We start from the raw sequence: 22,425 nt of genomic DNA on the forward strand, positions 1-22,425 counted from the left end.
GACGGAAAGGAGACGGGAGAGGAGACGGAGAGGAGACGGGGAGGCGACGGGGAGGCGACGGACAGGAGACAGAGAGGAGACGGGAGGGGAGACTGCGAGGAGACTGGGGAGGAGACGGGAGAGGAGACGGGAGAGGAGACGGAGGAGACGGGAGAGGAGACGGAGAGGAGACGGGGGAGGAGACGGGAGGGGAGGCTGCGAGGAGATGGAGAGGAGACAGGGGAGGAGATGGAGAGGAGACGGCAGAGGAGACGTTGAGGAGACGGGAGAGGAGACGGGAGAGGAGACGTTGAGGAGACGGGAGAGGAGATGGGAGGGGAGACTGCGAGGAGACTGGGGAGGAGACGGAAAGGAGACGGAAAGGAGACGGAGGAGACGGGAGGGGAGGCTGCGAGGAGATGGAGAGGAGATAGGGGAGGAGACGGAGGAGACGGGAGAGGAGACGGGAGAGGAGATGGGGAGGAGACGGGAGAGGAAAAGGAGAGGAGACAGAGAGGAGACAGAGAGGAGATGGCCAGCAGATGGACAGGAGACGGGGAGGAGACGGGAGCGGAGACGGAGAAGAGACGGAGAGGAGATGGGGAGGAGACGGGAGAGGAGATGGAGAAGGGATGGAGAGGAGACGGGAGAGGAGACGGAGGGGTGACGTGGGAGGAGACGCGGAGTTGACGGAGAGGAGATGGAGAGGAGACGGAGAGGAGACGGGAGAGGAGACGGAGAAGGGATGGAGAGGAGACGGGAGAGGAGACGGGAGAGGAGACGGAGAGAAGACGGGAGAGGAGACGGGGAGGAGACAGGGAGGAGATGGAGAGGAGACGGGAGAGGAGACGGAGAGGAGACGGAGAGGAGACAGGGAGGAGATGGAGAGGAGACGGAGAAGGGATGGAGAGGAGACGGGAGAGGAGACGGAGGGGTGACGTGGGAGGAGACGCGGAGTTGACGGAGAGGAGATGGAGAGGAGACGGAGAGGAGATGGAGAGGAGATGGAGAGGAGACGGGAGAGGAGACGGAGAGGAGACGGAGAGGAGACGGAGAGGAGACGGAGAGGAGACGGAGAGGAGACGGGGGAGGAGACGGAGAGGAGACGGAGAGGAGACGGGAGAGGAGACGGAGAGGAGATGGGGAGGAGACGGGGAGGAAACGGAGAGGAGACGGAGAGGAGACGGGAGAGGAGATGGAGGGGTGACGTGGGAGGAGACGCGGAGTTGACGGAGAGGAGATGGAGAGGAGACGGAGAGGAGATGGAGAGGAGACGGTGAGGAGATGGGAGAGGAGACGGGAGGGGAGATGGAGAGGAGACGGGGAGGAGATGGGAGTGGAGTCGGAGAGGAGACGGGAGAGGAGACGGAAAGGAGACGGGAGAGGAGACGGAGAGGAGACGGGGAGGCGACGGGGAGGCGACGGACAGGAGACAGAGAGGAGACGGGAGGGGAGACTGCGAGGAGACTGGGGAGGAGACGGAGAGGAGACGGAGAGGAGACGGGAGAGGAGACGGGAGGGGAGACTGCGAGGAGACTGGGGAGGAGATGGAGAGGAGACGGCAGAGGAGACGGGGAAGCGACGGACAGGAGACGGAAAGGAGACGGAGGAGACGGGAGAGGAGACTGAGAGGAGACGGGGGAGGAGACGGGAGGGGAGACTGCGAGGAGACTGGGGAGGAGATGGAGAGGAGACTGCGAGGAGACTGGGGAGGAGACGGAAAGGAGACGGAAAGGAGACGGAGGAGACGGGAGAGGAGACGGAGAGGAGACGGGGGAGGAGACGGGAGGGGAGACTGCGAGGAGATGGAGAGGAGACGGGAGGGGAGACTGCGAGGAGACGGAGAGGTGACAGGGGAGGAGACGGAGGAGACGGAGAGGAGACGGGAGAGGAGACAGGAGAGGAGACGGGAGAGGAGATGGGGAGGAGACGGGAGAGGAAAAGGAGAGGAGACAGAGAGGAGACAGAGAGTTGATGGACAGCAGATGGACAGGAGACGGGGAGGAGACGGGAGCGGAGACGGGGAGGAAACGGAGAGGAGACAGAGAGGAGACGGAGAGGAGACTTGGAGAGGAGACTTGAAGAGGAGACTTGAAGAGAAGACGGGAGAGGAGACGGGGAGGAGACGGAGAGGAGACGGAGAGGAGACGGAGAGGAGACGGAGAGGAGACGGAAAGGAGAAGGAAAGGAGACGGGAGAGGAGACGGCGAGGAGATGGAGAGGAGACGGGAGAGGAGACGGGAGGGCATACGGAGAGGAGACGGTGAGGAGATGGGAGAGGAGACGGAGAGGAGACGGAGAGGAGACGGAGAGGAGACGGGGGAGGAAACGGAGAGGAGACGGGGAGAAGACGGTGAGGAGATGCGAGAGAAGACGGGGAGGAGACGACAGAGGAGGCGGAGAGGAGACGGTGAGGAGATGGGAGAGGAGACGGGAGGGGAGATGGAGAGGAGACGGGGAGGAGATGGGAGAGGAGACGGGGGAGGAAACGGAGAGGAGACGGAGAGGAATCGGTGAGGAGATGGGAGAGGAGACGGGGGAGGAAACGGAGAGGAGACGGGGGAGAAGACGGTGAGGAGATGCGAGAGAAGACGGGGAGGAGACGACAGAGGAGGCGGAGAGGAGACGGTGAGGAGATGGGAGAGGAGACGGGAGGGGAGATGGAGAGGAGACGGGGAGGAGATGGGAGTGGAGTCGGAGAGGAGACGGGAGAGGAGACGGAAAGGAGACGGGAGAGGAGACGGAGAGGAGACGGGGAGGCGACGGGGAGGCGACGGACAGGAGACAGAGAGGAGACGGGAGGGGAGACTGCGAGGAGACTGGGGAGGAGACGGAGAGGAGACGGGAGAGGAGACGGAGAGGAGACGGGAGAGGAGACGGGAGGGGAGACTGCGAGGAGACTGGGGAGGAGATGGAGAGGAGACTGCGAGGAGACTGGGGAGGAGACGGAAAGGAGACGGAAAGGAGACGGAGGAGACGGGGAAGCAACGGACAGGAGACGGAAAGGAGACGGAGGAGACGGGAGAGGAGACTGAGAGGAGACGGGGGAGGAGACGGGAGGGGAGACTGCGAGGAGACTGGGGAGGAGATGGAGAGGAGACTGCGAGGAGACTGGGGAGGAGACGGAAAGGAGACGGAAAGGAGACGGAGGAGACGGGAGAGGAGACGGAGAGGAGACGGGGGAGGAGACGGGAGGGGAGACTGCGAGGAGATGGAGAGGAGACGGGAGGGGAGACTGCGAGGAGACGGAGAGGTGACAGGGGAGGAGACGGAGGAGACGGAGAGGAGACGGGAGAGGAGACGGGAGAGGAGACGGGAGAGGAGATGGGGAGGAGACGGGAGAGGAAAAGGAGAGGAGACAGAGAGGAGACAGAGAGTTGATGGACAGCAGATGGACAGGAGACGGGGAGGAGACGGGAGCGGAGACGGGGAGGAAACGGAGAGGAGACAGAGAGGAGACGGAGAGGAGACTTGGAGAGGAGACTTGAAGAGGAGACTTGAAGAGAAGACGGGAGAGGAGACGGGGAGGAGACGGAGAGGAGACGGAGAGGAGACGGAGAGGAGACGGAGAGGAGACGGAAAGGAGAAGGAAAGGAGACGGGAGAGGAGACGGAGAGGAGACGGGAGAGGAGACGGAGAGGAGACGGGAGAGGAGACGGAGAGGAGACGGGGGAGGAGACGGGGGAGGAGACGGGGGAGGAGACGGCGGAGGAGACGGGGGAGGAGACGGGGAGGAGACGGAGAGGAGACGCGGAGGAGACGGAGAGGAGACGGAGAGGAGACGGAGAGGAGACGCGGAGGAGACGGGAGGAGACGGAGAGGAGACGGGAGAGGAGACGGGAGAGGAGACGTTGAGGAGACGGGAGGGGAGACTGCGAGGAGACTGGGGAGGAGTCGGAAAGGAGACGGAGGAGACGGGAGAGGAGACGGAGAGGATACGGGAGAGGAGACGGAGAGGAGACGGGAGAGGAGACGGGAGAGGAGACAGAGAGGATACGGGAGAGGAGACGGAGAGTAGACGGGGGAGGAGACGGGGGAGGAGACTGGGGAGGAGACGCAGAGGAGACGGGGGAGGAGACGGGAGAGGAGACGGAGAGGAGACGGAAGAGCAGACGCAGGGGAGACGGGGGAGGTGACGGGGAGGAAAGGGAGAGGAGACAGAGTGGAGACGGCAGAGGAGGCGGGGAGGGGACGGAGAGGAGACGGCGCGGAGACGGAGAGGAGCCTGAGAGGAAGCGGGGGAGCAGATGGAGAGGAGACGGAGAGGAGGGAGACGGAGAGGAGACGGAAGAGGAGACGGGAGAGGAGACGGGAGAGGAGACGGAAGTGGGGATGGAGAGGAGAACGAGAGGAGACGGAGGAGACAGCATAGGAGACAGTGAGGAGACGGGGGGAGGAGACGGGGGGGAGGGGACGGCGAGGAGATGGGTGTGGAGAGTGCGAGGAGACGGAGAGGAGACGGGGCGGAGCCGGAGAGGAGCCGGAGAGGTGACGGGAGAGGAGACGGAGAGGAGACGGGAAAGGAGACGGGAGAGGAGACGGAGAGTATACGGAGAGGAGACGGAGAGGAGATGGAAGAGGAGACGAGAGAGGAGACGGAGAGGAGACGGGGGGGAGGGGACGGCGAGGAGATGGAGAGGAGACGGGAGAGGAGACGGAGAGGAGACGGGGGGGAGGGGACGGCGAGGAGATGGAGAGGAGACGGGAGAGGAGACGGAGAGGAGACGGAGAGGAGACGGAGAGGAGATGGGAGAGGAGACGGAGAGGAGACGGAGAGGAGATGGGAGAGGAGACGGAGAGGAGACGGGGGAGGAAACGGAGAGGAGACGGGGGAGAAGACGGAGAGGAGACGGGGAGAAGACGGTGAGGAGATGCGAGAGAAGACGGGGAGGAGACGGCAGAGGAGACGGGAGAGGAAACGGGAGAGGAGACGGGAGAGGAGACAGAGAGGAGACGGGAGAGGAGACGGGAGAGGAGACGGGAGAGGAGACGGGAGAGGAGACGGAAAGGAGACGGGAGAGGAGACGGAGAGGAGACGGGGAGGAGACGGGGAGGCGACGGACAGGAGACAGACAGGAGACGGGAGGGGAGACTGCGAGGAGACTGGGGAGGAGACGGAGAGGAGAAGGGAGAGGAGCACTACTGTAGCACTACTGCTACAGTAGTGAACTCGCCAACATTGAGGGCATTTAAAAGTTTATTGGATAAACATATGGATGATAATGGCATAGTGTAGGTTAGATGGCTTTTGTTTCGGTGCAACATCGTGGGCCGAAGGGCCTGTACTGCGCTGTATCGTTCTATGTTCTATGTTCTATGTTCTATGAGACGGAGAGGAGACGGAGAGGAGACGGGAGGGGAGACTGCGAGGAGACTGGGGAGGGGACGGAGAGGAGACGGGAGAGGAGACGGAGAGGAGACGGGAGAGGAGACGGGAGGGGAGACGGAGAGGAGACGGGAGGGGAGACGGAAAGGAGACGGGAGAGGAGACGGAGAGGAGACGGGGAGGCGACGGGGAGGCGACGGGCAGGAGACAGAGAGGAGACGGGAGGGGAGACTGCGAGGAGACTGGGGAGGAGACGGGAGAGGAGACGGGAGAGGAGACGGAGGAGACGGGAGAGGAGACGGAGAGGAGACGGGGGAGGAGACGGGAGGGGAGGCTGCGAGGAGATGGAGAGGAGACAGGGGAGGAGATGGAGAGGAGACGGCAGAGGAGACGTTGAGGAGACGGGAGAGGAGACGGGAGAGGAGACGTTGAGGAGACGGGAGAGGAGATGGGAGGGGAGACTGCGAGGAGACTGGGGAGGAGACGGAAAGGAGACGGAAAGGAGACGGAGGAGATGGGAGGGGAGGCTGCGAGGAGATGGAGAGGAGATAGGGGAGGAGACGGAGGAGACGGGAGAGGAGACGGGAGAGGAGATGGGGAGGAGACGGGAGAGGAAAAGGAGAGGAGACAGAGAGGAGACAGAGAGGAGACAGAGAGGAGATGGACAGCAGATGGACAGGAGACGGGGAGGAGACGGGAGCGGAGACGGAGAAGAGACGGAGAGGAGATGGGGAGGAGACGAGAGAGGAGACGGGAGAGGAGACGGAGAGGAGACGGGAGAGGAGACGGGAGGGGAGACTGCGAGGAGACTGGGGAGGAGACGGGAGAGGAGACGGGAGGGGAGACGGAGAGGAGACGGGAGGGGAGACGGAAAGGAGACGGGAGAGGAGACGGAGAGGAGACGGGGAGGCGACGGGGAGGCGACGGACAGGAGACAGAGAGGAGACGGGAGGGGAGACTGCGAGGAGACTGGGGAGGAGACGGGAGAGGAGACGGGAGAGGAGACGGAGGAGACGGGAGAGGAGACGGAGAGGAGACGGGGGAGGAGACGGGAGGGGAGGCTGCGAGGAGATGGAGAGGAGACAGGGGAGGAGATGGAGAGGAGACGGCAGAGGAGACGTTGAGGAGACGGGAGAGGAGACGGGAGAGGAGACGTTGAGGAGACGGGAGAGGAGATGGGAGGGGAGACTGCGAGGAGACTGGGGAGGAGACGGAAAGGAGACGGAAAGGAGACGGAGGAGACGGGAGGGGAGGCTGCGAGGAGATGGAGAGGAGATAGGGGAGGAGACGGAGGAGACGGGAGAGGAGACGGGAGAGGAGATGGGGAGGAGACGGGAGAGGAAAAGGAGAGGAGACAGAGAGGAGACAGAGAGGAGATGGCCAGCAGATGGACAGGAGACGGGGAGGAGACGGGAGCGGAGACGGAGAAGAGACGGAGAGGAGATGGGGAGGAGACGGGAGAGGAGATGGAGAAGGGATGGAGAGGAGACGGGAGAGGAGACGGAGGGGTGACGTGGGAGGAGACGCGGAGTTGACGGAGAGGAGATGGAGAGGAGACGGAGAGGAGACGGGAGAGGAGACGGAGAAGGGATGGAGAGGAGACGGGAGAGGAGACGGGAGAGGAGACGGAGAGAAGACGGGAGAGGAGACGGGGAGGAGACAGGGAGGAGATGGAGAGGAGACGGGAGAGGAGACGGAGAGGAGACGGAGAGGAGACAGGGAGGAGATGGAGAGGAGACGGAGAAGGGATGGAGAGGAGACGGGAGAGGAGACGGAGGGGTGACGTGGGAGGAGACGCGGAGTTGACGGAGAGGAGATGGAGAGGAGACGGAGAGGAGATGGAGAGGAGATGGAGAGGAGACGGGAGAGGAGACGGAGAGGAGACGGAGAGGAGACGGAGAGGAGACGGAGAGGAGACGGAGAGGAGACGGGGGAGGAGACGGAGAGGAGACGGAGAGGAGACGGGAGAGGAGACGGAGAGGAGATGGGGAGGAGACGGGGAGGAAACGGAGAGGAGACGGAGAGGAGACGGGAGAGGAGATGGAGGGGTGACGTGGGAGGAGACGCGGAGTTGACGGAGAGGAGATGGAGAGGAGACGGAGAGGAGATGGAGAGGAGATGGAGAGGAGACGGAGAGGAGACGGAGAGGAGACGGGAGAGGAGACGGAGGGGTGACGTGGGAGGAGACGCGGAGTTGACGGAGAGGAGATGGAGAGGAGACGGAGAGGAGATGGAGAGGAGACGGGAGAGGAGACAGAGAGGAGACGGAGAGGAGACAGGGAGGAGATGGAGAGGAGACGGGAGAGGAGACGGAGAGGAGACGGAGAGGAGACGGAGAGGTGATGGAGGGGTGACGTGGGAGGAGACGGGGAGTTGACGGAGAGGAGATGGAGAGGAGACGGAGAGGAGACGGAGAGGAGACGGGGAGTTGACGGAGAGGAGACGGGGAGGAGATGGAGAGGAGACGGGAGCGGAGACGGAGAGGAGACGGAGAGGAGACGGAGAGGAGACGGAGAGGAGATGGAGAGGAGACGGGAGCGGAGACGGAGAGGAGACGGAGAGGAGACGGGGAGTTGACGGAGAGGAGACGGAGAGGAGACGGAGAGGAGACGGGGAGTTGACGGAGAGGAGACGGAGAGGAGACGGAGAGGAGACAGGGTAAGAGACAGAGAGGCTGTCCCGCAGCAGCCAGACTGGCCTGTCTGCAATGTGTACCGCCGCAGTGTCTTGAGTCACTCGCTCACCTTGAACCGTTGGAAATACAGGCTGGGTCTCCTGTTCACTCGCCCCATTATAAAGAGGAAGTCTGGGGTCAGGACGAAGGGGACCCGCTCCCGGCTTACACCCAGAATCCTCTTGGTGTTGCCCAGAATGTGACCAAAGTCAATATGGAATAAATTACCTGTGAAAAGCGGGAGGAGAAAAACAAAGGTGGTTAGATTGTCCACACCCACCAAACTCACCCCACCAATCAACAACTGGACTCAGCTATGGGGAGAGGGTGGGATGGGGGATATGGGGAGGGGGTGGGATGGGGGATATGGGGAGAGGGTGGGATGGGGGGATATGGGGAGAGTGTGGGATGGGGGATATGGGGAGGGGGTGGGATGGGGGATATGGGGAGAGGGTGGGATGGGGGGATATGGGGAGAGGGTGGGATGGGGGTTATGGGGAGAGGGTGGGATGGGTGATATGGGGAGAGGGTGGGATGGGGAATATGGGGAGAGGGTGGGATTGGGGTTTTGGGCAGAGGGTGGGAGAGCGGGATATGGGGAGAGGGTGGGATGGGGGTATGGGGAGAGGGTGGGATGGGGGATATGGGGAGAGGGTGGGATGGGGGATATAGGGAGAGGGTGGGATGGGGGATATGGGGAGAGGGTGGGATGGGGGATATGGGGAGAGGGTGGGATGGGGGATATGGGGAGAGGGTGGGACGGGGGATATAGGGAGAGGGTGGGAGAGGGGGATATGGGGAGAGGGTGGGATGGGGGATATAGGGAGAGGGTGGGAGAGGGGGATATGGGGAGAGGGTGTGAGAGGGGGATATGGGGAGAGGGTGGGAGAGGGGGATATGGGGAGAGGGTGGGATGGGGGATATAGGGAGAGGGTGGGAGAGGGGGATATGGGGAGAGGATGGGATGGGGGATATGGGGAGAGGGTGGGATGGGGGATATGGGGAGAGGGTGGGATGGGGGATATGGGGAGAGGGTGGGATGGGGGATATGGGGAGAGGGTGGGATGGGGGATATGGGGAGGGGGTGGGATGGGGGATATGGGGAGAGGGTGGGATGGGGGGATATGGGGAGAGGGTGGGATGGGGGATATGGGGAGAGGGTGGGATGGGTGATATGGGGAGAGGGTGGGATGGGGGATATGGGGAGAGGGTGGGATTGGGGTTTTGGGCAGAGGGTGGGAGAGCGGGATATGGGGAGAGGGTGGGAGAGGGGGATATGGGGAGAGGGTGGGTTGGGGGTATGGGGAGAGGGTGGGATGGGGGATATGGGGAGAGGGTGGGATGGGGGATATGGGGAGAGGGTGGGATGGGGGATATAGGGAGAGGGTGGGAGAGGGGGATATGGGGAGAGGGTGGGAGAGGGGGATATGGGGAGAGGGTGGGATGGGGGATATAGGGAGAGGGTGGGAGAGGGGGATATGGGGAGAGGGTGGGAGAGGGGGATATGGGGAGAGGGTGGGAGAGGGGGATATGGGGAGAGGGTGGGAGAGGGGGATAGGGGGAGAGGGTGGGAGAGGGGGATATGGGGATTGTAGAGGTTCATTAACACAGCTCATCACCACCTTCTCAAGGGTATTAGGGATGGGTAATAAATGTTGGCAACGCTCACATCCTATGTATGAATAAAAAATGGATGGGATTCGGGGATATGGGGAGAAAGGGGGAGGTGCCAACACTGTGTTAAATTTCAGCACAGGTCCAGGAAGAGGAAGAGCAGATTTTAGGAGATCTCTCTAAGTCAGGAGCTGGATTCTCCGCCGGCAAGATTCTCCGTTTTGCCAGAAGCCCGGGGGTTTCCCGACGGCGTGGGGCTGCCCCACAATGGGAAACCTCACTGACCAGCTGGCGTAACAGAGAATCCCGCCGGCGTGCTGAACCTGAAATCTGGCGCATCGGGCGGAGAATCCCACCGGCGGGGTGAACCTGAAATCTGGCACGGCGGGCGGAGAATCCCGACGGCGGGGTGAACCTGAAATCTGGCGCAGCGGGCGGAGAATCTCGACGGCGGGGTGAACCTGAAATCTGGCGCAGCGGGCGGAGAATCCCGATGGCGGGGTGAACCTGAAATCTGGCACAGCGGGCGGAGAATCCCGCCGGCGGGGTGAACCTGAAATCTGGCACAGCGGGCGGAGAATCCCGACGGCGGGGTGAACCTGAAATCTGGCGCAGCGGGCGGAGAATCCCGACGGCGGGGTGAACCTGAAATCTGGCACAGCGGGCGGAGAATCTCGACGGCGGGGTGAACCTGAAATCTGGCGCAGCGGGCGGAGAATCCCGACGGCGGGGTGAACCTGAAATCTGGCGCGGCGGGCGGAGAATCTCGACGGCGTGCTGAACCTGAAATCTGGCACGGCGGGCGGAGAATCCCGACGGCGTGCTGAACCTGAAATCTGGCGCAGCGGGCGGAGAATCCCGACGGCGTGCTGAACCTGAAATCTGGCGCAGCGGGCGGAGAATCTCGACGGCGGGGTGAACCTGAAATATGGCGCGGCGGGCGGAGAATCCCGACGGCGTGCTGAACCTAAAATCTGGCGCGGCGGGCGGAGAATCCCGCCGTCGGGGTGAACCTGAAATCTGGCACAGCGGGATGGAGGATCGCGCACCAGATCTCTCCGAAGGATCCTGTATTTTGCCTCATGAATGAACTAACTCCCGGAATACCAGAATACTTTGCTGCCGGGTCAAGCTGCCTGAAGGGACCTTCATTGACTAACTCTGCTCAGCTCACACTAATCAATGCCAATACTTTTTGATTTTTAAAAAAAGTAACTCGCAATTTGCAACTTTTTTCTCTGCCTTTCTACCTTGTCTGCTCGTGAGTGGGAATGTGTGCCGCGCACGTTCGGGCGCTCAGGGCTCTGAGCACATTGATCAATCCCAGCTTCGTTTCACCTTAAAGAATTAGCTGTGGGGTCATTTGTAATATTGGAATTCCCAAACTGGGGTTTGGAAAACAGTTTGGGAAACATATCATGGCCAATTTTAACAAGGAAAATGATTCGAAGGTGAACAAATTAAATTAAAATTTAAACCTATCGCTATAAACGGGCAGAAGAGGGGATCTGTAATAATAATTCAATCCAGCCGAATAAAAATATTTTCAAAAAATAATAATTCAACCCACCTTGCCCTCATGTCTGTAACAGGGACCACTGGAAACCCTGTTTATTGCCTTATTTTTTCCTTTCTTTTATGTTTTTGCTATTTGATCTATGGGTGATTAATGGACCGGTGCCTTTAATTCAAGCAGTGATGACTCAGTTTGACTGACTTGGCTGGAGGCCAATGAGCTGGCTCGAAATGCTGGGCTTTCCCAGCAACCAGTGGCGATTGGTTCTGATTGCTCAGGAATCTTTCTCTTCCACCCCCCCCCCCCCCCCCCAGTAAGGCTGGGTTGTTCCAGTTTCACTTTCGGTTCAGAAGCTGGAAGAAGCAGCTCCGATTTCTCTCTCTGATATGATGGAATCTCTCTAAAAATCCACTATAATAGCCCCTCTCCCCCCTCCCCCGGAAAGGCTGGAGGTCATTTTAGCTAAACTGCAAAGGATTGAGGTTAAAGCTCGGGCTGGAAGTTGGGTTTGATGCGAGCCCAAGAGTCTCAAAAGAGAAGTGGACTCAAAGGTGGAGCTTCGAGTTGAAGGCTCAGTTCAACAAAGGCTAAAGTGTCTCTCCAGAAGAAATCCTACTGCCTGTGAGTACTGAATGAATGTACCTGCAAGAAGACCATCACCAACTGTACACCAGTGGCTTCGATCACTCAGTGTGTGCTAGGAGAACAGCCTGCTGCAAAGAATTCAACATTTAAAACACTGATTCTTATCATTTTTTTACCTTAATCCTTATTATTTTTACCCCTTTCCACTCCTCTGTGTTTGTCTGTTTTGTGTGTGACGGGGTAGAGGGTGGGATAATAAAAGGGGGGGAAGTGGGTTAGCTTGCCATTAGTCTGTTGTAATTACTGCATATTTCATCTTTATTTCTGTTATAAATATACAGCAATTGTGTTTCAACTTACAAACCTGGTGACTATAAATTATTGGGTAGCCAAGGGCCAACGATGTTGGGAATTTTTATACTAATTATTGGTTAATTCACTTGTGTTGGGACTCTGGGGCCTATGGGGCTGCAATTGACTGTGCACTAGCCCAGGGTGGTATAACACTGCACACAAAAACCCCGCCCCACCAACCTCTTCCGTTGGGGACACCATGGTGCATATAATCGACAAGTGCCCCCGACCTGTTTTCCAACAATCGACAATGGTTTAACTGTCCCGTCAAGGGCAATTAGGGGTGGCAATAAATGCTGTTACAGCCTGCGACACCCACGCCCCATGAGCGAACAAAAAAAAGTGTAGGGTCAACCTATTTGCGAAACTGTAGACCATTACAGGTGCAAACATCCTGTCACTTCCTACACTGTCATGTTTAGTACCCACAGAAGTGGCAAGTCATGGAGAGGGAGAACAGCGAAGGTTGACCCGGCCGATTCCTGGGACGGCGGGACTGTCTTATGAGGAGAGACTAAGTTGGTTAGGATTCTATTCATTGGAGTTTAGAAGAGTGAGAGGGGAAACTTACAAAATTCTAACAGGATTAGACAGGGTAGATCAGAAAGAATGTTCCCGATGGTGGGGGAGACCAGAACTAGGGGTCATATTTTGAGGATAAGGGGTAAACCTTTTAGGACTGAGGTGAGGAGAGATTTCTTCACCCAGAGAGCGGGGAATCTGTGGAATTCGCTACCACAGAAAGTAGTTGAGGCCAAAACATTGTGTAATTTCAAGCAGGAATTCGATATAGCTCTTGGGGCTAAAGGGATCCAGGGATATGGGGGGAAGGCGGGGTCAGGGTATTGAACTTGATGATCAGCCATGATCATAATGAATGGGGGAGCAGGCTCGAAGGGCCGAAGGGCCTCCTCCTGCATTCTATGTTCCATCCCGAACCTGCAAACGTCCCGCTGCAGAACCACATTGGAATTAACACACGGCTGAGCGTTGCAGTCAAACCTCCGCAGTCATCACTCGGCCGATATTCCAAGGGTATGTGATTGAGAAACAGGGAAAGTGTAGGACGCCCGGGTCCCACGGGCGGGTAACAAATGGACCAAGCTGAACGTCGGGCTGAAAGTTCGAGTGAATGTCCAAATCGGCAGCTTACGCCCAGGGGCAAGTCTGAACACTAAACGGCATGCTGATGTGGCAAAACAGGCCCGATATCAGAACAAAACCACATTTCAGAATCCGAGTGACCCGATTGCAAATAGAACACGGTCTGAGACACACGCCGAGCAAACCCGCAGAGAAAGATCACCACAACTAAAACTGGATACGTAAACAAACTGCCTGGATGTGCCAGAGGACTGCTCATTTATCCCTCTGTGCTAAAGTCCATCCAGATACAGTTTCAGTTTGTTTCCCTTTCGTGTAAACTAGTGTGATTCCAGAAAGGTGAACCTTTCATTAGGAAAAAGGGGACGTTGTGGTGCGATGGTACCTAAACCTTTGAGGAAGTATCTTAATCTGCTGTCAATCATTATTACCTCGGCAGGGATATCAGTCCCCGTGACCTGTGCGCAGTCGGCAAACAGCAGGGTTGTGATCAGATAAACAAGGCCTCGCAGTGAACATTATCTGTAAATAGTCTTATCCTCAAATACAGAACACACATTATTGTTTCGCTAAACGTGGTGTACGCCTGGTAGGTTTAGTTCGAAGAGAAGTGAAACATAATAGGCTTGAGGGGAAGTTGTCCTCCCTCTATTCCGCACATGATCATTCTGAGAAGAGGCCAGAGGTTTACCTTGCTCTGTTATCATGATGTTATCATTGTGACGGTCTCCAATTCCAAGAACATAAGTGGCAACGCAGTATCCTGCACAGGAAGTCACAAAGGTATCCATCGCTTGATAGTACTAGACAGAGAGAGAGGGACAGAGACAGAGAGGCAGAGAGAGACAGAGAGAGAGAGAGACAGAGAGGCCGAGAGGGACAGAGAGAGAGAGGGACAGAGACAGAGAGGCAGAGAGAGAGGGGGACAGAGACAGAGAGGCAGAGAGAGACAGAGAGAGAGAGAGAGACAGAGACAGAGAGGCAGAGAGAGAGAGGGACAGAGACAGAGAGGCAGAGAGAGAGACAGAGAGAGAGAGAGGGAGACAGAGACAGAGAGGCCGAGAGAGACAGAGAGAGAGAGAGACAGAGAGGCCGAGAGAGACAGAGAGAGAGAGAGACAGAGAGGCCGAGAGGGACAGAGAGAGAGAGGGACAGAGACAGAGAGGCAGAGAGAGACAGAGAGAGAGAGAGAGACAGAGACAGAGAGGCAGAGAGAGAGAGGGAGACAGAGACAGAGAGGCCGAGAGAGACAGAGAGAGAGAGAGACAGAGAGGCCGAGAGGGACAGAGAGAGAGAGGGAGAGGGACAGAGACAGAGAGGCAGAGAGAGACAGAGAGAGAGAGAGACAGAGAGGCCGAGAGAGACAGAGAGAGAGAGGGACAGAGACAGAGAGGCAGAGACAGAGAGGGACAGAGACAGAGAGGCAGAGAGAGACAGAGAGAGAGAGAGAGACAGAGACAGAGAGGCAGAGAGAGAGAGGGACAGAGACAGAGAGGCAGAGAGAGAGGGAGAGAAAGACAGAGACAGAGAGACAGCGACAGGGGCAGAGAGAGAGAGAGAAAGCGAGAGAGAGAAAGAAGGAGAGAGAGAAAGAAGGAGAGAGAGAGAGAGAAAGCGAGGGAGAGAGAGAGAGGGAGAGGGAGGGAGAGAGAGAGGCAGGGAGAGAGAGAGACACAGAGATTGAGAGAGAGAAAGGAAGAGAAAGAGACAGAGAGAGAGAGACAGAGGGGCAGAGAGACAGAGAGAGAGAGAGACAGAGAGAGAGAGAGAGGGCCAGAGAGAGAGAGAGAGAGAGAGACAGAGACGGAGAGAGAGAGAGACAGAGATAGAGAGAGAGAAAGAAAGAGAGAGAGACAGAGAGAGAGAGAGAGACAGAGGGGCAGAGAGACAGAGAGACAGAGAGAGAGAGAGAGGGCCAGAGAGAGAGAGAGAGAGACAGAGACGGAGAGAGAGAGAGACAGAGATAGAGAGAGAGAAAGAAAGAGAGAGAGACAGAGAGAGAGAGAGAGAGACAGAGGGGCAGAGAGACAGAGAGAGAGAGACAGAGAGAGAGAGAGAGACAGAGGGGCAGAGAGACAGAGAGAGAGAGAGACAGAGAGAGAGAGAGAGGGCCAGAGAGACAGAGAGAGAGAGAGACAGAGACGGGGAGAGAGAGAGAGAGACAGAGAGAGAGAGAGAGACAGAGAGAGAGAGAGAGGGCCAGAGAGACAGAGAGAGAGAGAGACAGAGACGGGGAGAGAGAGAGAGACAGAGAGAGAGAGAGACAGAGACGGAGAGAGAGAGAGAGACAGAGAGAGAGAGAGACAGAGGCGGAGAGAGAGAGACAGAGAGAGAGAGAGACAGAGACGGGGAGAGAGAGAGAGAGAGACGGAGAGAGAGAGAGAGACAGAGAGAGAGAGAGACAGAGACGGAGAGAGAGAGAGAGACAGAGAGAGAGAGAGACAGAGACGGAGAGAGAGAGAGAGACAGAGAGAGAGAGAGAGGGCCAGAGAGACAGAGAGAGAGAGAGACAGTGACGGGGAGAGAGAGAGAGAGACAGAGAGAGAGAGAGAGACAGAGAGAGAGAGAGACAGAGACGGAGAGAGAGAGAGAGACAGAGAGAGAGAGGGCCAGAGAGACAGAGAGAGAGAGAGACAGAGACGGAGAGAGAGAGAGACAGAGAGAGAGAGAGAGGGCCAGAGAGACAGAGAGAGAGAGAGACAGAGACGGGGAGAGAGAGAGAGAGACAGAGAGACAGAGAGAGAGAGACAGAGAGAGAGAGAGAGGGCCAGAGAGACGGAGAGAGAGAGAGAGAGAGTACATCATTATCGGTCAGATACATGGAGACACACAGCTGGATTTCACATCAGTGACTGATATCGAAATGCTCAACTAACACTTCATCTCCACAGTCCGGTGGTGGGGACATTGTTGGGTGGGGAGGGGGTTCTGGGGCAGGGGGGTTGGTGGAGCTTGACGCTGCATTCACAACCACATGTTTGAGACGGTGCAGAATGAGCCCATTTGGCCCACCTGTGTGCACTGATTCAGCAGGCCTGAGCGCCGGTCCCCTGCCTTTCCCCACAGCCCTCCTCATTCTTTCCATTTAAATAATCACCAAATTCCTCCTGAATGCCTCGATTGAACCTGCCTCCACCCCACTCTCAGGCCGTGCATTCCGCCACCTTCAACATTGACTTCTCCCTCCCTGCGACACCGACGACCAGTGGCAGCCGGGTGTACCATCTACAAGCTGCACTGCAGCAACTCGCCAAGGTTCCTTCGACAGCACCCAGAAACCTGTGAGCTCTCAGCCCACAGGACAGGGCAGCAGATAGCTGGCAACACCACCGCCTGCAAGTCCCCTCCCAGGCCACTCACCATTCTGACTTCATAGAATTCACAGTGCAGAAGGAGGCCATTCGGCCCATCAGGTCTGTACCGGCCCTTAGGAAAGAGCACCCTACCCAAGCCCACACCTCCATCCTATCCCCGTAACCCAGTAACCCCATCCCACCTTTTTCACATGAAGGGCAATTTATCACGGCCAATCCACCCAACCTGCAGATCTTTGGACCCGGAGGAAACCCACGCAGACACGGGGAGAACGTGCAGATTCCGCACAGACAGTGACACAAGCCGGGAATCGAACCTGGGACCCTGGAGCTGTGAAGCATATCTTGGAAACATATTGGACGTTCCTTCACTGTTGCGAGGTCCTAATGCCACACCAGAGACATGAACCAAAATCCAGGCGGACACTCCCAAAACAGCACTGAGGGAGTGCTGCACTGTCAGAGGGTCAGTACTGAGGGAGTGCTGCACTGTCAGAGGGTCAGTACTGAGGGAGTGCTGCACTGTCAGAGGGTCAGCACTGAGGGAGTGCTGCACTGTCAGAGGGTCAGTACTGAGGGAGTCTGTCAGAGGGTCAGCACTGAGGGAGTGCCGCACTGTCAGAGGGTCAGTACTGAGGGAGTGCTGCACTGTCAGAGGGTCAGTACTGAGGGAGTGCTGCACTGTCAGACGGTCAGTACTGAGGGAGTGCTGCATTGTCAGAGGGTCAGTGCTGAGGGAGTGCTGCACTGTCAGAGGGTCAGTACTGAGGGAGCGCAGCACTGTCAGAGGGTCAGTACTGAGGGAGTGCTGCACTGTCAGAGGGTCAGTACCGAGGGAGTGCCGCACTGTCAGAGGGTAAGTACTGAGGGAGTGCCGCACTGTCAGAGGGTCAGTACTGAGGGAGTGCCGCACTGTCAGAGGGTCAGCACTGAGGGAGTGCCGCACTGTCAGAGGGGCAGCACTGAGGGAGTGCCGCACTGTCAGAGGGTCAGTACTGAGGGAGTGCTGCACTTTCAGAGGGTCAGTACTGAGGGAGTGCTGCACTGTCAGAGGGTCAGCACTGCGGGTGTGCTGCACTGTCAGAGGGTCAGTACTGAGGGAGTGCTGCACTGTCAGAGGGTCAGTACTGAGGGAGTGCTGCACTGTCAGAGGGTCAGTACTGTGGGAGTGCTGCACTGTCAGAGGGTCAGTACTGAGGGAGTGCTGCACTGTCAGAGTGTCAGTACTGAGGGAATGCTGCACTGTCAGAGGGTCAGTACTGAGGGAGTACTGCACTGTCAGGGGGTCAGTACTGAGGGAGTGCCGCACTGTCAGAGGGTAAGTACTGAGGGAGTGCCGCACTGTCAGAGGGTCAGTACTGAGGGAGTGCCACACTGTCAGAGGGTCAGCACTGAGGGAGTGCCGCTCTGTCAGAGGGTCAGCACTGAGGGAGTGCCGCACTGTCAGAGGGTCAGTACTGAGGGAGTGCTGCACTGTCAGAGGGTCAGTACTGAGGGAGCGCTGCACTGTCAGAGGGTCAGCACTGAGGGAGTGCTGCACTGTCATTGGGTCAGTACTGAGGGAGTGCTGCACTGTCAGAGGGTCAGTACTGAGGGAGTGCTGCACTGTCAGAGGGTCAGTACTGAGGGAGTGCTGCACTGTCAGAGGATCAGTACTGAGGGAATGCTGCACTGTCATTGGGTCAGTACTGAGGGAGTGCTGCACTGTCAGAGGGTCAGCACTGCGGGAGTGCCGCACTGTTAGAGGGACAGTACTGAGGGAGTGCCGCACTGTCAGAGGGTCAGTACTGCGGGAGTGCTGCACTGTCAGAGGGTCAGCACTGCGGGAGTGCCGCACTGTTAGAGGGACAGTACTGAGGGAGTGCCGCACTGTCAGAGGGTCAGTACTGCGGGAGTGCTGCACTGTCAGAGGGTCAGTACTGAGGGAGTGCTGCACTGTCAGAGGGTCAGTACTGAGGGAGTGCTGCACTGTCAGAGGGTCAGTACTGAGGGAATGCTGCACTTTCAGAGGGTCAGTACTGAGGGAGTGCTGCACTGTCAGAGGGTCAGCACTGCGGGAGTGCTGCACTGTCAGACGGTCAGTACTGAGGGAGTGCTGCACTGTCAGAGGGTCAGTACTGAGGGAGTGCTGCACTTTCAGAGGGTCAGTACTAAGGGAGTGCTGCACTGTCAGAGGGTCAGCACTGAGGGAGTGCTGCACTGTCAGAGGGTCAGTACTGAGGGAGTCTGTCGGAGGGTCAGCACTGAGGGAGTGCCGCACTGTCAGATGGTCAGTACTGAGGGAGTGCTGCACTGTCAGAGGGTCAGTACTGAGGGAGTGCCGCGCTGTCAGAGGGTCAGTACTGAGGGAGTGCCGCACTGTCAGAGGGTAAGTACTGAGGGAGTGCCGCACTGTCAGAGGGTCAGTACTGAGGGAGTGCCGCACTGTCAGAGGGTCAGCACTGAGGGAGTGCCGCACTGTCAGAGGGGCAGCACTGAGGGAGTGCCGCACTGTCAGAGGGTCAGTACTGAGGGAGTGCTGCACTGTCAGAGGGTCAGTACTGAGGGAGCGCTGCACTGTCAGAGGGTCAGCACTGAGGGAGTGCTGCACTGTCATTGGGTCAGTACTGAGGGAGTACTGCACTGTCAGAGGGTCAGTACTGAGGGAGTGCCGCACTGTTAGAGGGTCAGTACTGAGGGAGTCTGTCAGAGGGTCAGCACTGAGGGAGTGCCGCACTGTCAGAGGGTCAGTACTGAGGGAGTGCTGCACTGTCAGAGGGTCAGTACTGAGGGAGTGCTGCACTGTCAGACGGTCAGTACTGAGGGAGTGCTGCATTGTCAGAGGGTCAGTGCTGAGGGAGTGCTGCACTGTCAGAGGGTCAGTACTGAGGGAGCGCAGCACTGTCAGAGGGTCAGTACTGAGGGAGTGCTGCACTGTCAGAGGGTCAGTACCGAGGGAGTGCCGCACTGTCAGAGGGTAAGTACTGAGGGAGTGCCGCACTGTCAGAGGGTCAGTACTGAGGGAGTGCCGCACTGTCAGAGGGTCAGCACTGAGGGAGTGCCGCACTGTCAGAGGGGCAGCACTGAGGGAGTGCCGCACTGTCAGAGGGTCAGTACTGAGGGAGTGCTGCACTTTCAGAGGGTCAGTACTGAGGGAGTGCTGCACTGTCAGAGGGTCAGCACTGCGGGTGTGCTGCACTGTCAGAGGGTCAGTACTGAGGGAGTGCTGCACTGTCAGAGGGTCAGTACTGAGGGAGTGCTGCACTGTCAGAGGGTCAGTACTGTGGGAGTGCTGCACTGTCAGAGGGTCAGTACTGAGGGAGTGCTGCACTGTCAGAGTGTCAGTACTGAGGGAATGCTGCACTGTCAGAGGGTCAGTACTGAGGGAGTACTGCACTGTCAGGGGGTCAGTACTGAGGGAGTGCCGCACTGTCAGAGGGTAAGTACTGAGGGAGTGCCGCACTGTCAGAGGGTCAGTACTGAGGGAATGCTGCACTGTCATTGGGTCAGTACTGAGGGAGTGCTGCACTGTCAGAGGGTCAGCACTGCGGGAGTGCCGCACTGTTAGAGGGACAGTACTGAGGGAGTGCCGCACTGTCAGAGGGTCAGTACTGCGGGAGTGCTGCACTGTCAGAGGGTCAGCACTGCGGGAGTGCCGCACTGTTAGAGGGACAGTACTGAGGGAGTGCCGCACTGTCAGAGGGTCAGTACTGCGGGAGTGCTGCACTGTCAGAGGGTCAGTACTGAGGGAGTGCTGCACTGTCAGAGGGTCAGTACTGAGGGAGTGCTGCACTGTCAGAGGGTCAGTACTGAGGGAATGCTGCACTTTCAGAGGGTCAGTACTGAGGGAGTGCTGCACTGTCAGAGGGTCAGCACTGCGGGAGTGCTGCACTGTCAGACGGTCAGTACTGAGGGAGTGCTGCACTGTCAGAGGGTCAGTACTGAGGGAGTGCTGCACTTTCAGAGGGTCAGTACTAAGGGAGTGCTGCACTGTCAGAGGGTCAGCACTGAGGGAGTGCTGCACTGTCAGAGGGTCAGTACTGAGGGAGTCTGTCGGAGGGTCAGCACTGAGGGAGTGCCGCACTGTCAGATGGTCAGTACTGAGGGAGTGCTGCACTGTCAGAGGGTCAGTACTGAGGGAGTGCCGCGCTGTCAGAGGGTCAGTACTGAGGGAGTGCCGCACTGTCAGAGGGTAAGTACTGAGGGAGTGCCGCACTGTCAGAGGGTCAGTACTGAGGGAGTGCCGCACTGTCAGAGGGTCAGCACTGAGGGAGTGCCGCACTGTCAGAGGGGCAGCACTGAGGGAGTGCCGCACTGTCAGAGGGTCAGTACTGAGGGAGTGCTGCACTGTCAGAGGGTCAGTACTGAGGGAGCGCTGCACTGTCAGAGGGTCAGCACTGAGGGAGTGCTGCACTGTCATTGGGTCAGTACTGAGGGAGTACTGCACTGTCAGAGGGTCAGTACTGAGGGAGTGCCGCACTGTTAGAGGGTCAGTACTGAGGGAGTACTGCACTGTCAGAGGGTCAGTACTGAGGGAGTGCTGCACTGTCAGAGGATTAGTACTGAGGGAGTGCTGCACTGTCATTGGGTCAGTATTGAGGGAGTGCTGCACTGTCAGAGGGTCAGCACTGCGGGAGTGCCGCACTGTCAGAGGGACAGTACTGAGGGAGTGCCGCACTGTCAGAGGGTCAGTACTGCGGGAGTGCTGCACTGTCAGAGGGTCAGTACTGAGGGAGTGCTGCACTGTCAGAGGGTCAGTACTGAGGGGGTGCTGCACTGTCAGAGGGTCAGTACTGAGGGAGTGCTGCACTTTCAGAGGGTCAGTACTGAGGGAGTGCTGCACTGTCAGAGGGTCAGCACTGCGGGAGTGCTGCACTGTCAGAGGGTCAGTACTGAGGGAGTGCTGCACTGTCAGAGGGTCAGTACTGAGGGAGTGCTGCACTTTCAGAGGGTCAGTACTGAGGGAGTGCTGCACTGTCAGAGGGTCAGCACTGAGGGAGTGCTGCACTGTCAGAGGGTCAGTACTGAGGGAGTCTGTCAGAGGGTCAGCACTGAGGGAGTGCCGCACTGTCAGATGGTCAGTACTGAGGGAGTGCTGCACTGTCAGACGGTCAGTACTGAGGGAGTGCTGCATTGTCAGAGGGTCAGTGCTGAGGGAGTGCTGCACTGTCAGAGGGTCAGTACTGAGGGAGCGCCGCACTGTCAGAGGGTCAGTACTGAGGGAGTACTGCACTGTCAGGGGGTCAGTACTGAGGGAGTGCCGCACTGTCAGAGGGTAAGTACTGAGGGAGTGCCGCACTGTCAGAGGGTCAGTACTGAGGGAGTGCCACACTGACAGAGGGTCAGCACTGAGGGAGTGCCGCACTGTCAGAGGGTCAGCACTGAGGGAGTGCCGCACTGTCAGAGGGTCAGTACTGAGGGAGTGCTGCACTGTCAGAGGGTCAGTACTGAGGGAGCGCTGCACTGTCAGAGGGTCAGCACTGAGGGAGTGCTGCACTGTCATTGGGTCAGTGCTGAGGGAGTGCTGCACTGTCAGAGGGTCAGTACTGAGGGAGTGCTGCACTGTCAGAGGATCAGTACTGAGGGAATGCTGCACTGTCATTGGGTCAGTACTGAGGGAGTGCCGCACTGTCAGAGGGACAGTACTGAGGGAGTGCCGCACTGTCAGAGGGTCAGCACTGCGGGAGTGCTGCACTGTCAGACGGTCAGTACTGAGGGAGTGCTGCACTGTCAGAGGGTCAGTACTGAGGGAGTGCTGCACTTTCAGAGGGTCAGTACTGAGGGAGTGCTGCACTGTCAGAGGGTCAGCACTGAGGGAGTGCTGCACTGTCAGAGGGTCAGTACTGAGGGAGTCTGTCGGAGGGTCAGCACTGAGGGAGTGCCGCACTGTCAGATGGTCAGTACTGAGGGAGTGCTGCACTGTCAGAGGGTCAGTACTGAGGGAGTGCCGCGCTGTCAGAGGGTCAGTACTGAGGGAGTG

The 22,425-nt window shown here is 58.3% G+C and overlaps 1 protein-coding gene across 5 annotated transcripts in view; it reads right to left on the reverse strand.

Moving 5' to 3' along the window:
- Positions 1-22,425, reverse strand: part of LOC140388630 (phosphatidylinositol 4,5-bisphosphate 3-kinase catalytic subunit gamma isoform) — a 190,898-nt gene that overhangs the window by 115,008 nt on the left and 53,465 nt on the right. For 3 of the 5 annotated variants that reach the window (XM_072473079.1, XM_072473078.1, XM_072473077.1), the window contains 2 exons: positions 13,844-13,955; positions 8,050-8,207 (listed from right to left, as the gene is read on the reverse strand). In XM_072473079.1, coding sequence (XP_072329180.1) covers positions 8,050-8,207; positions 13,844-13,955 — 270 coding nt within the window. The remainder of the gene's footprint in view (positions 1-8,049; positions 8,208-13,843; positions 13,956-22,425) is intronic. The other 2 variants (XR_011934233.1, XM_072473080.1) reach the window with 1 other exon arrangement.

Source organism: Scyliorhinus torazame, chromosome 13 (assembly GCF_047496885.1).
Source record: "Scyliorhinus torazame isolate Kashiwa2021f chromosome 13, sScyTor2.1, whole genome shotgun sequence".
NCBI lineage: Eukaryota > Metazoa > Chordata > Chondrichthyes > Carcharhiniformes > Scyliorhinidae > Scyliorhinus > Scyliorhinus torazame.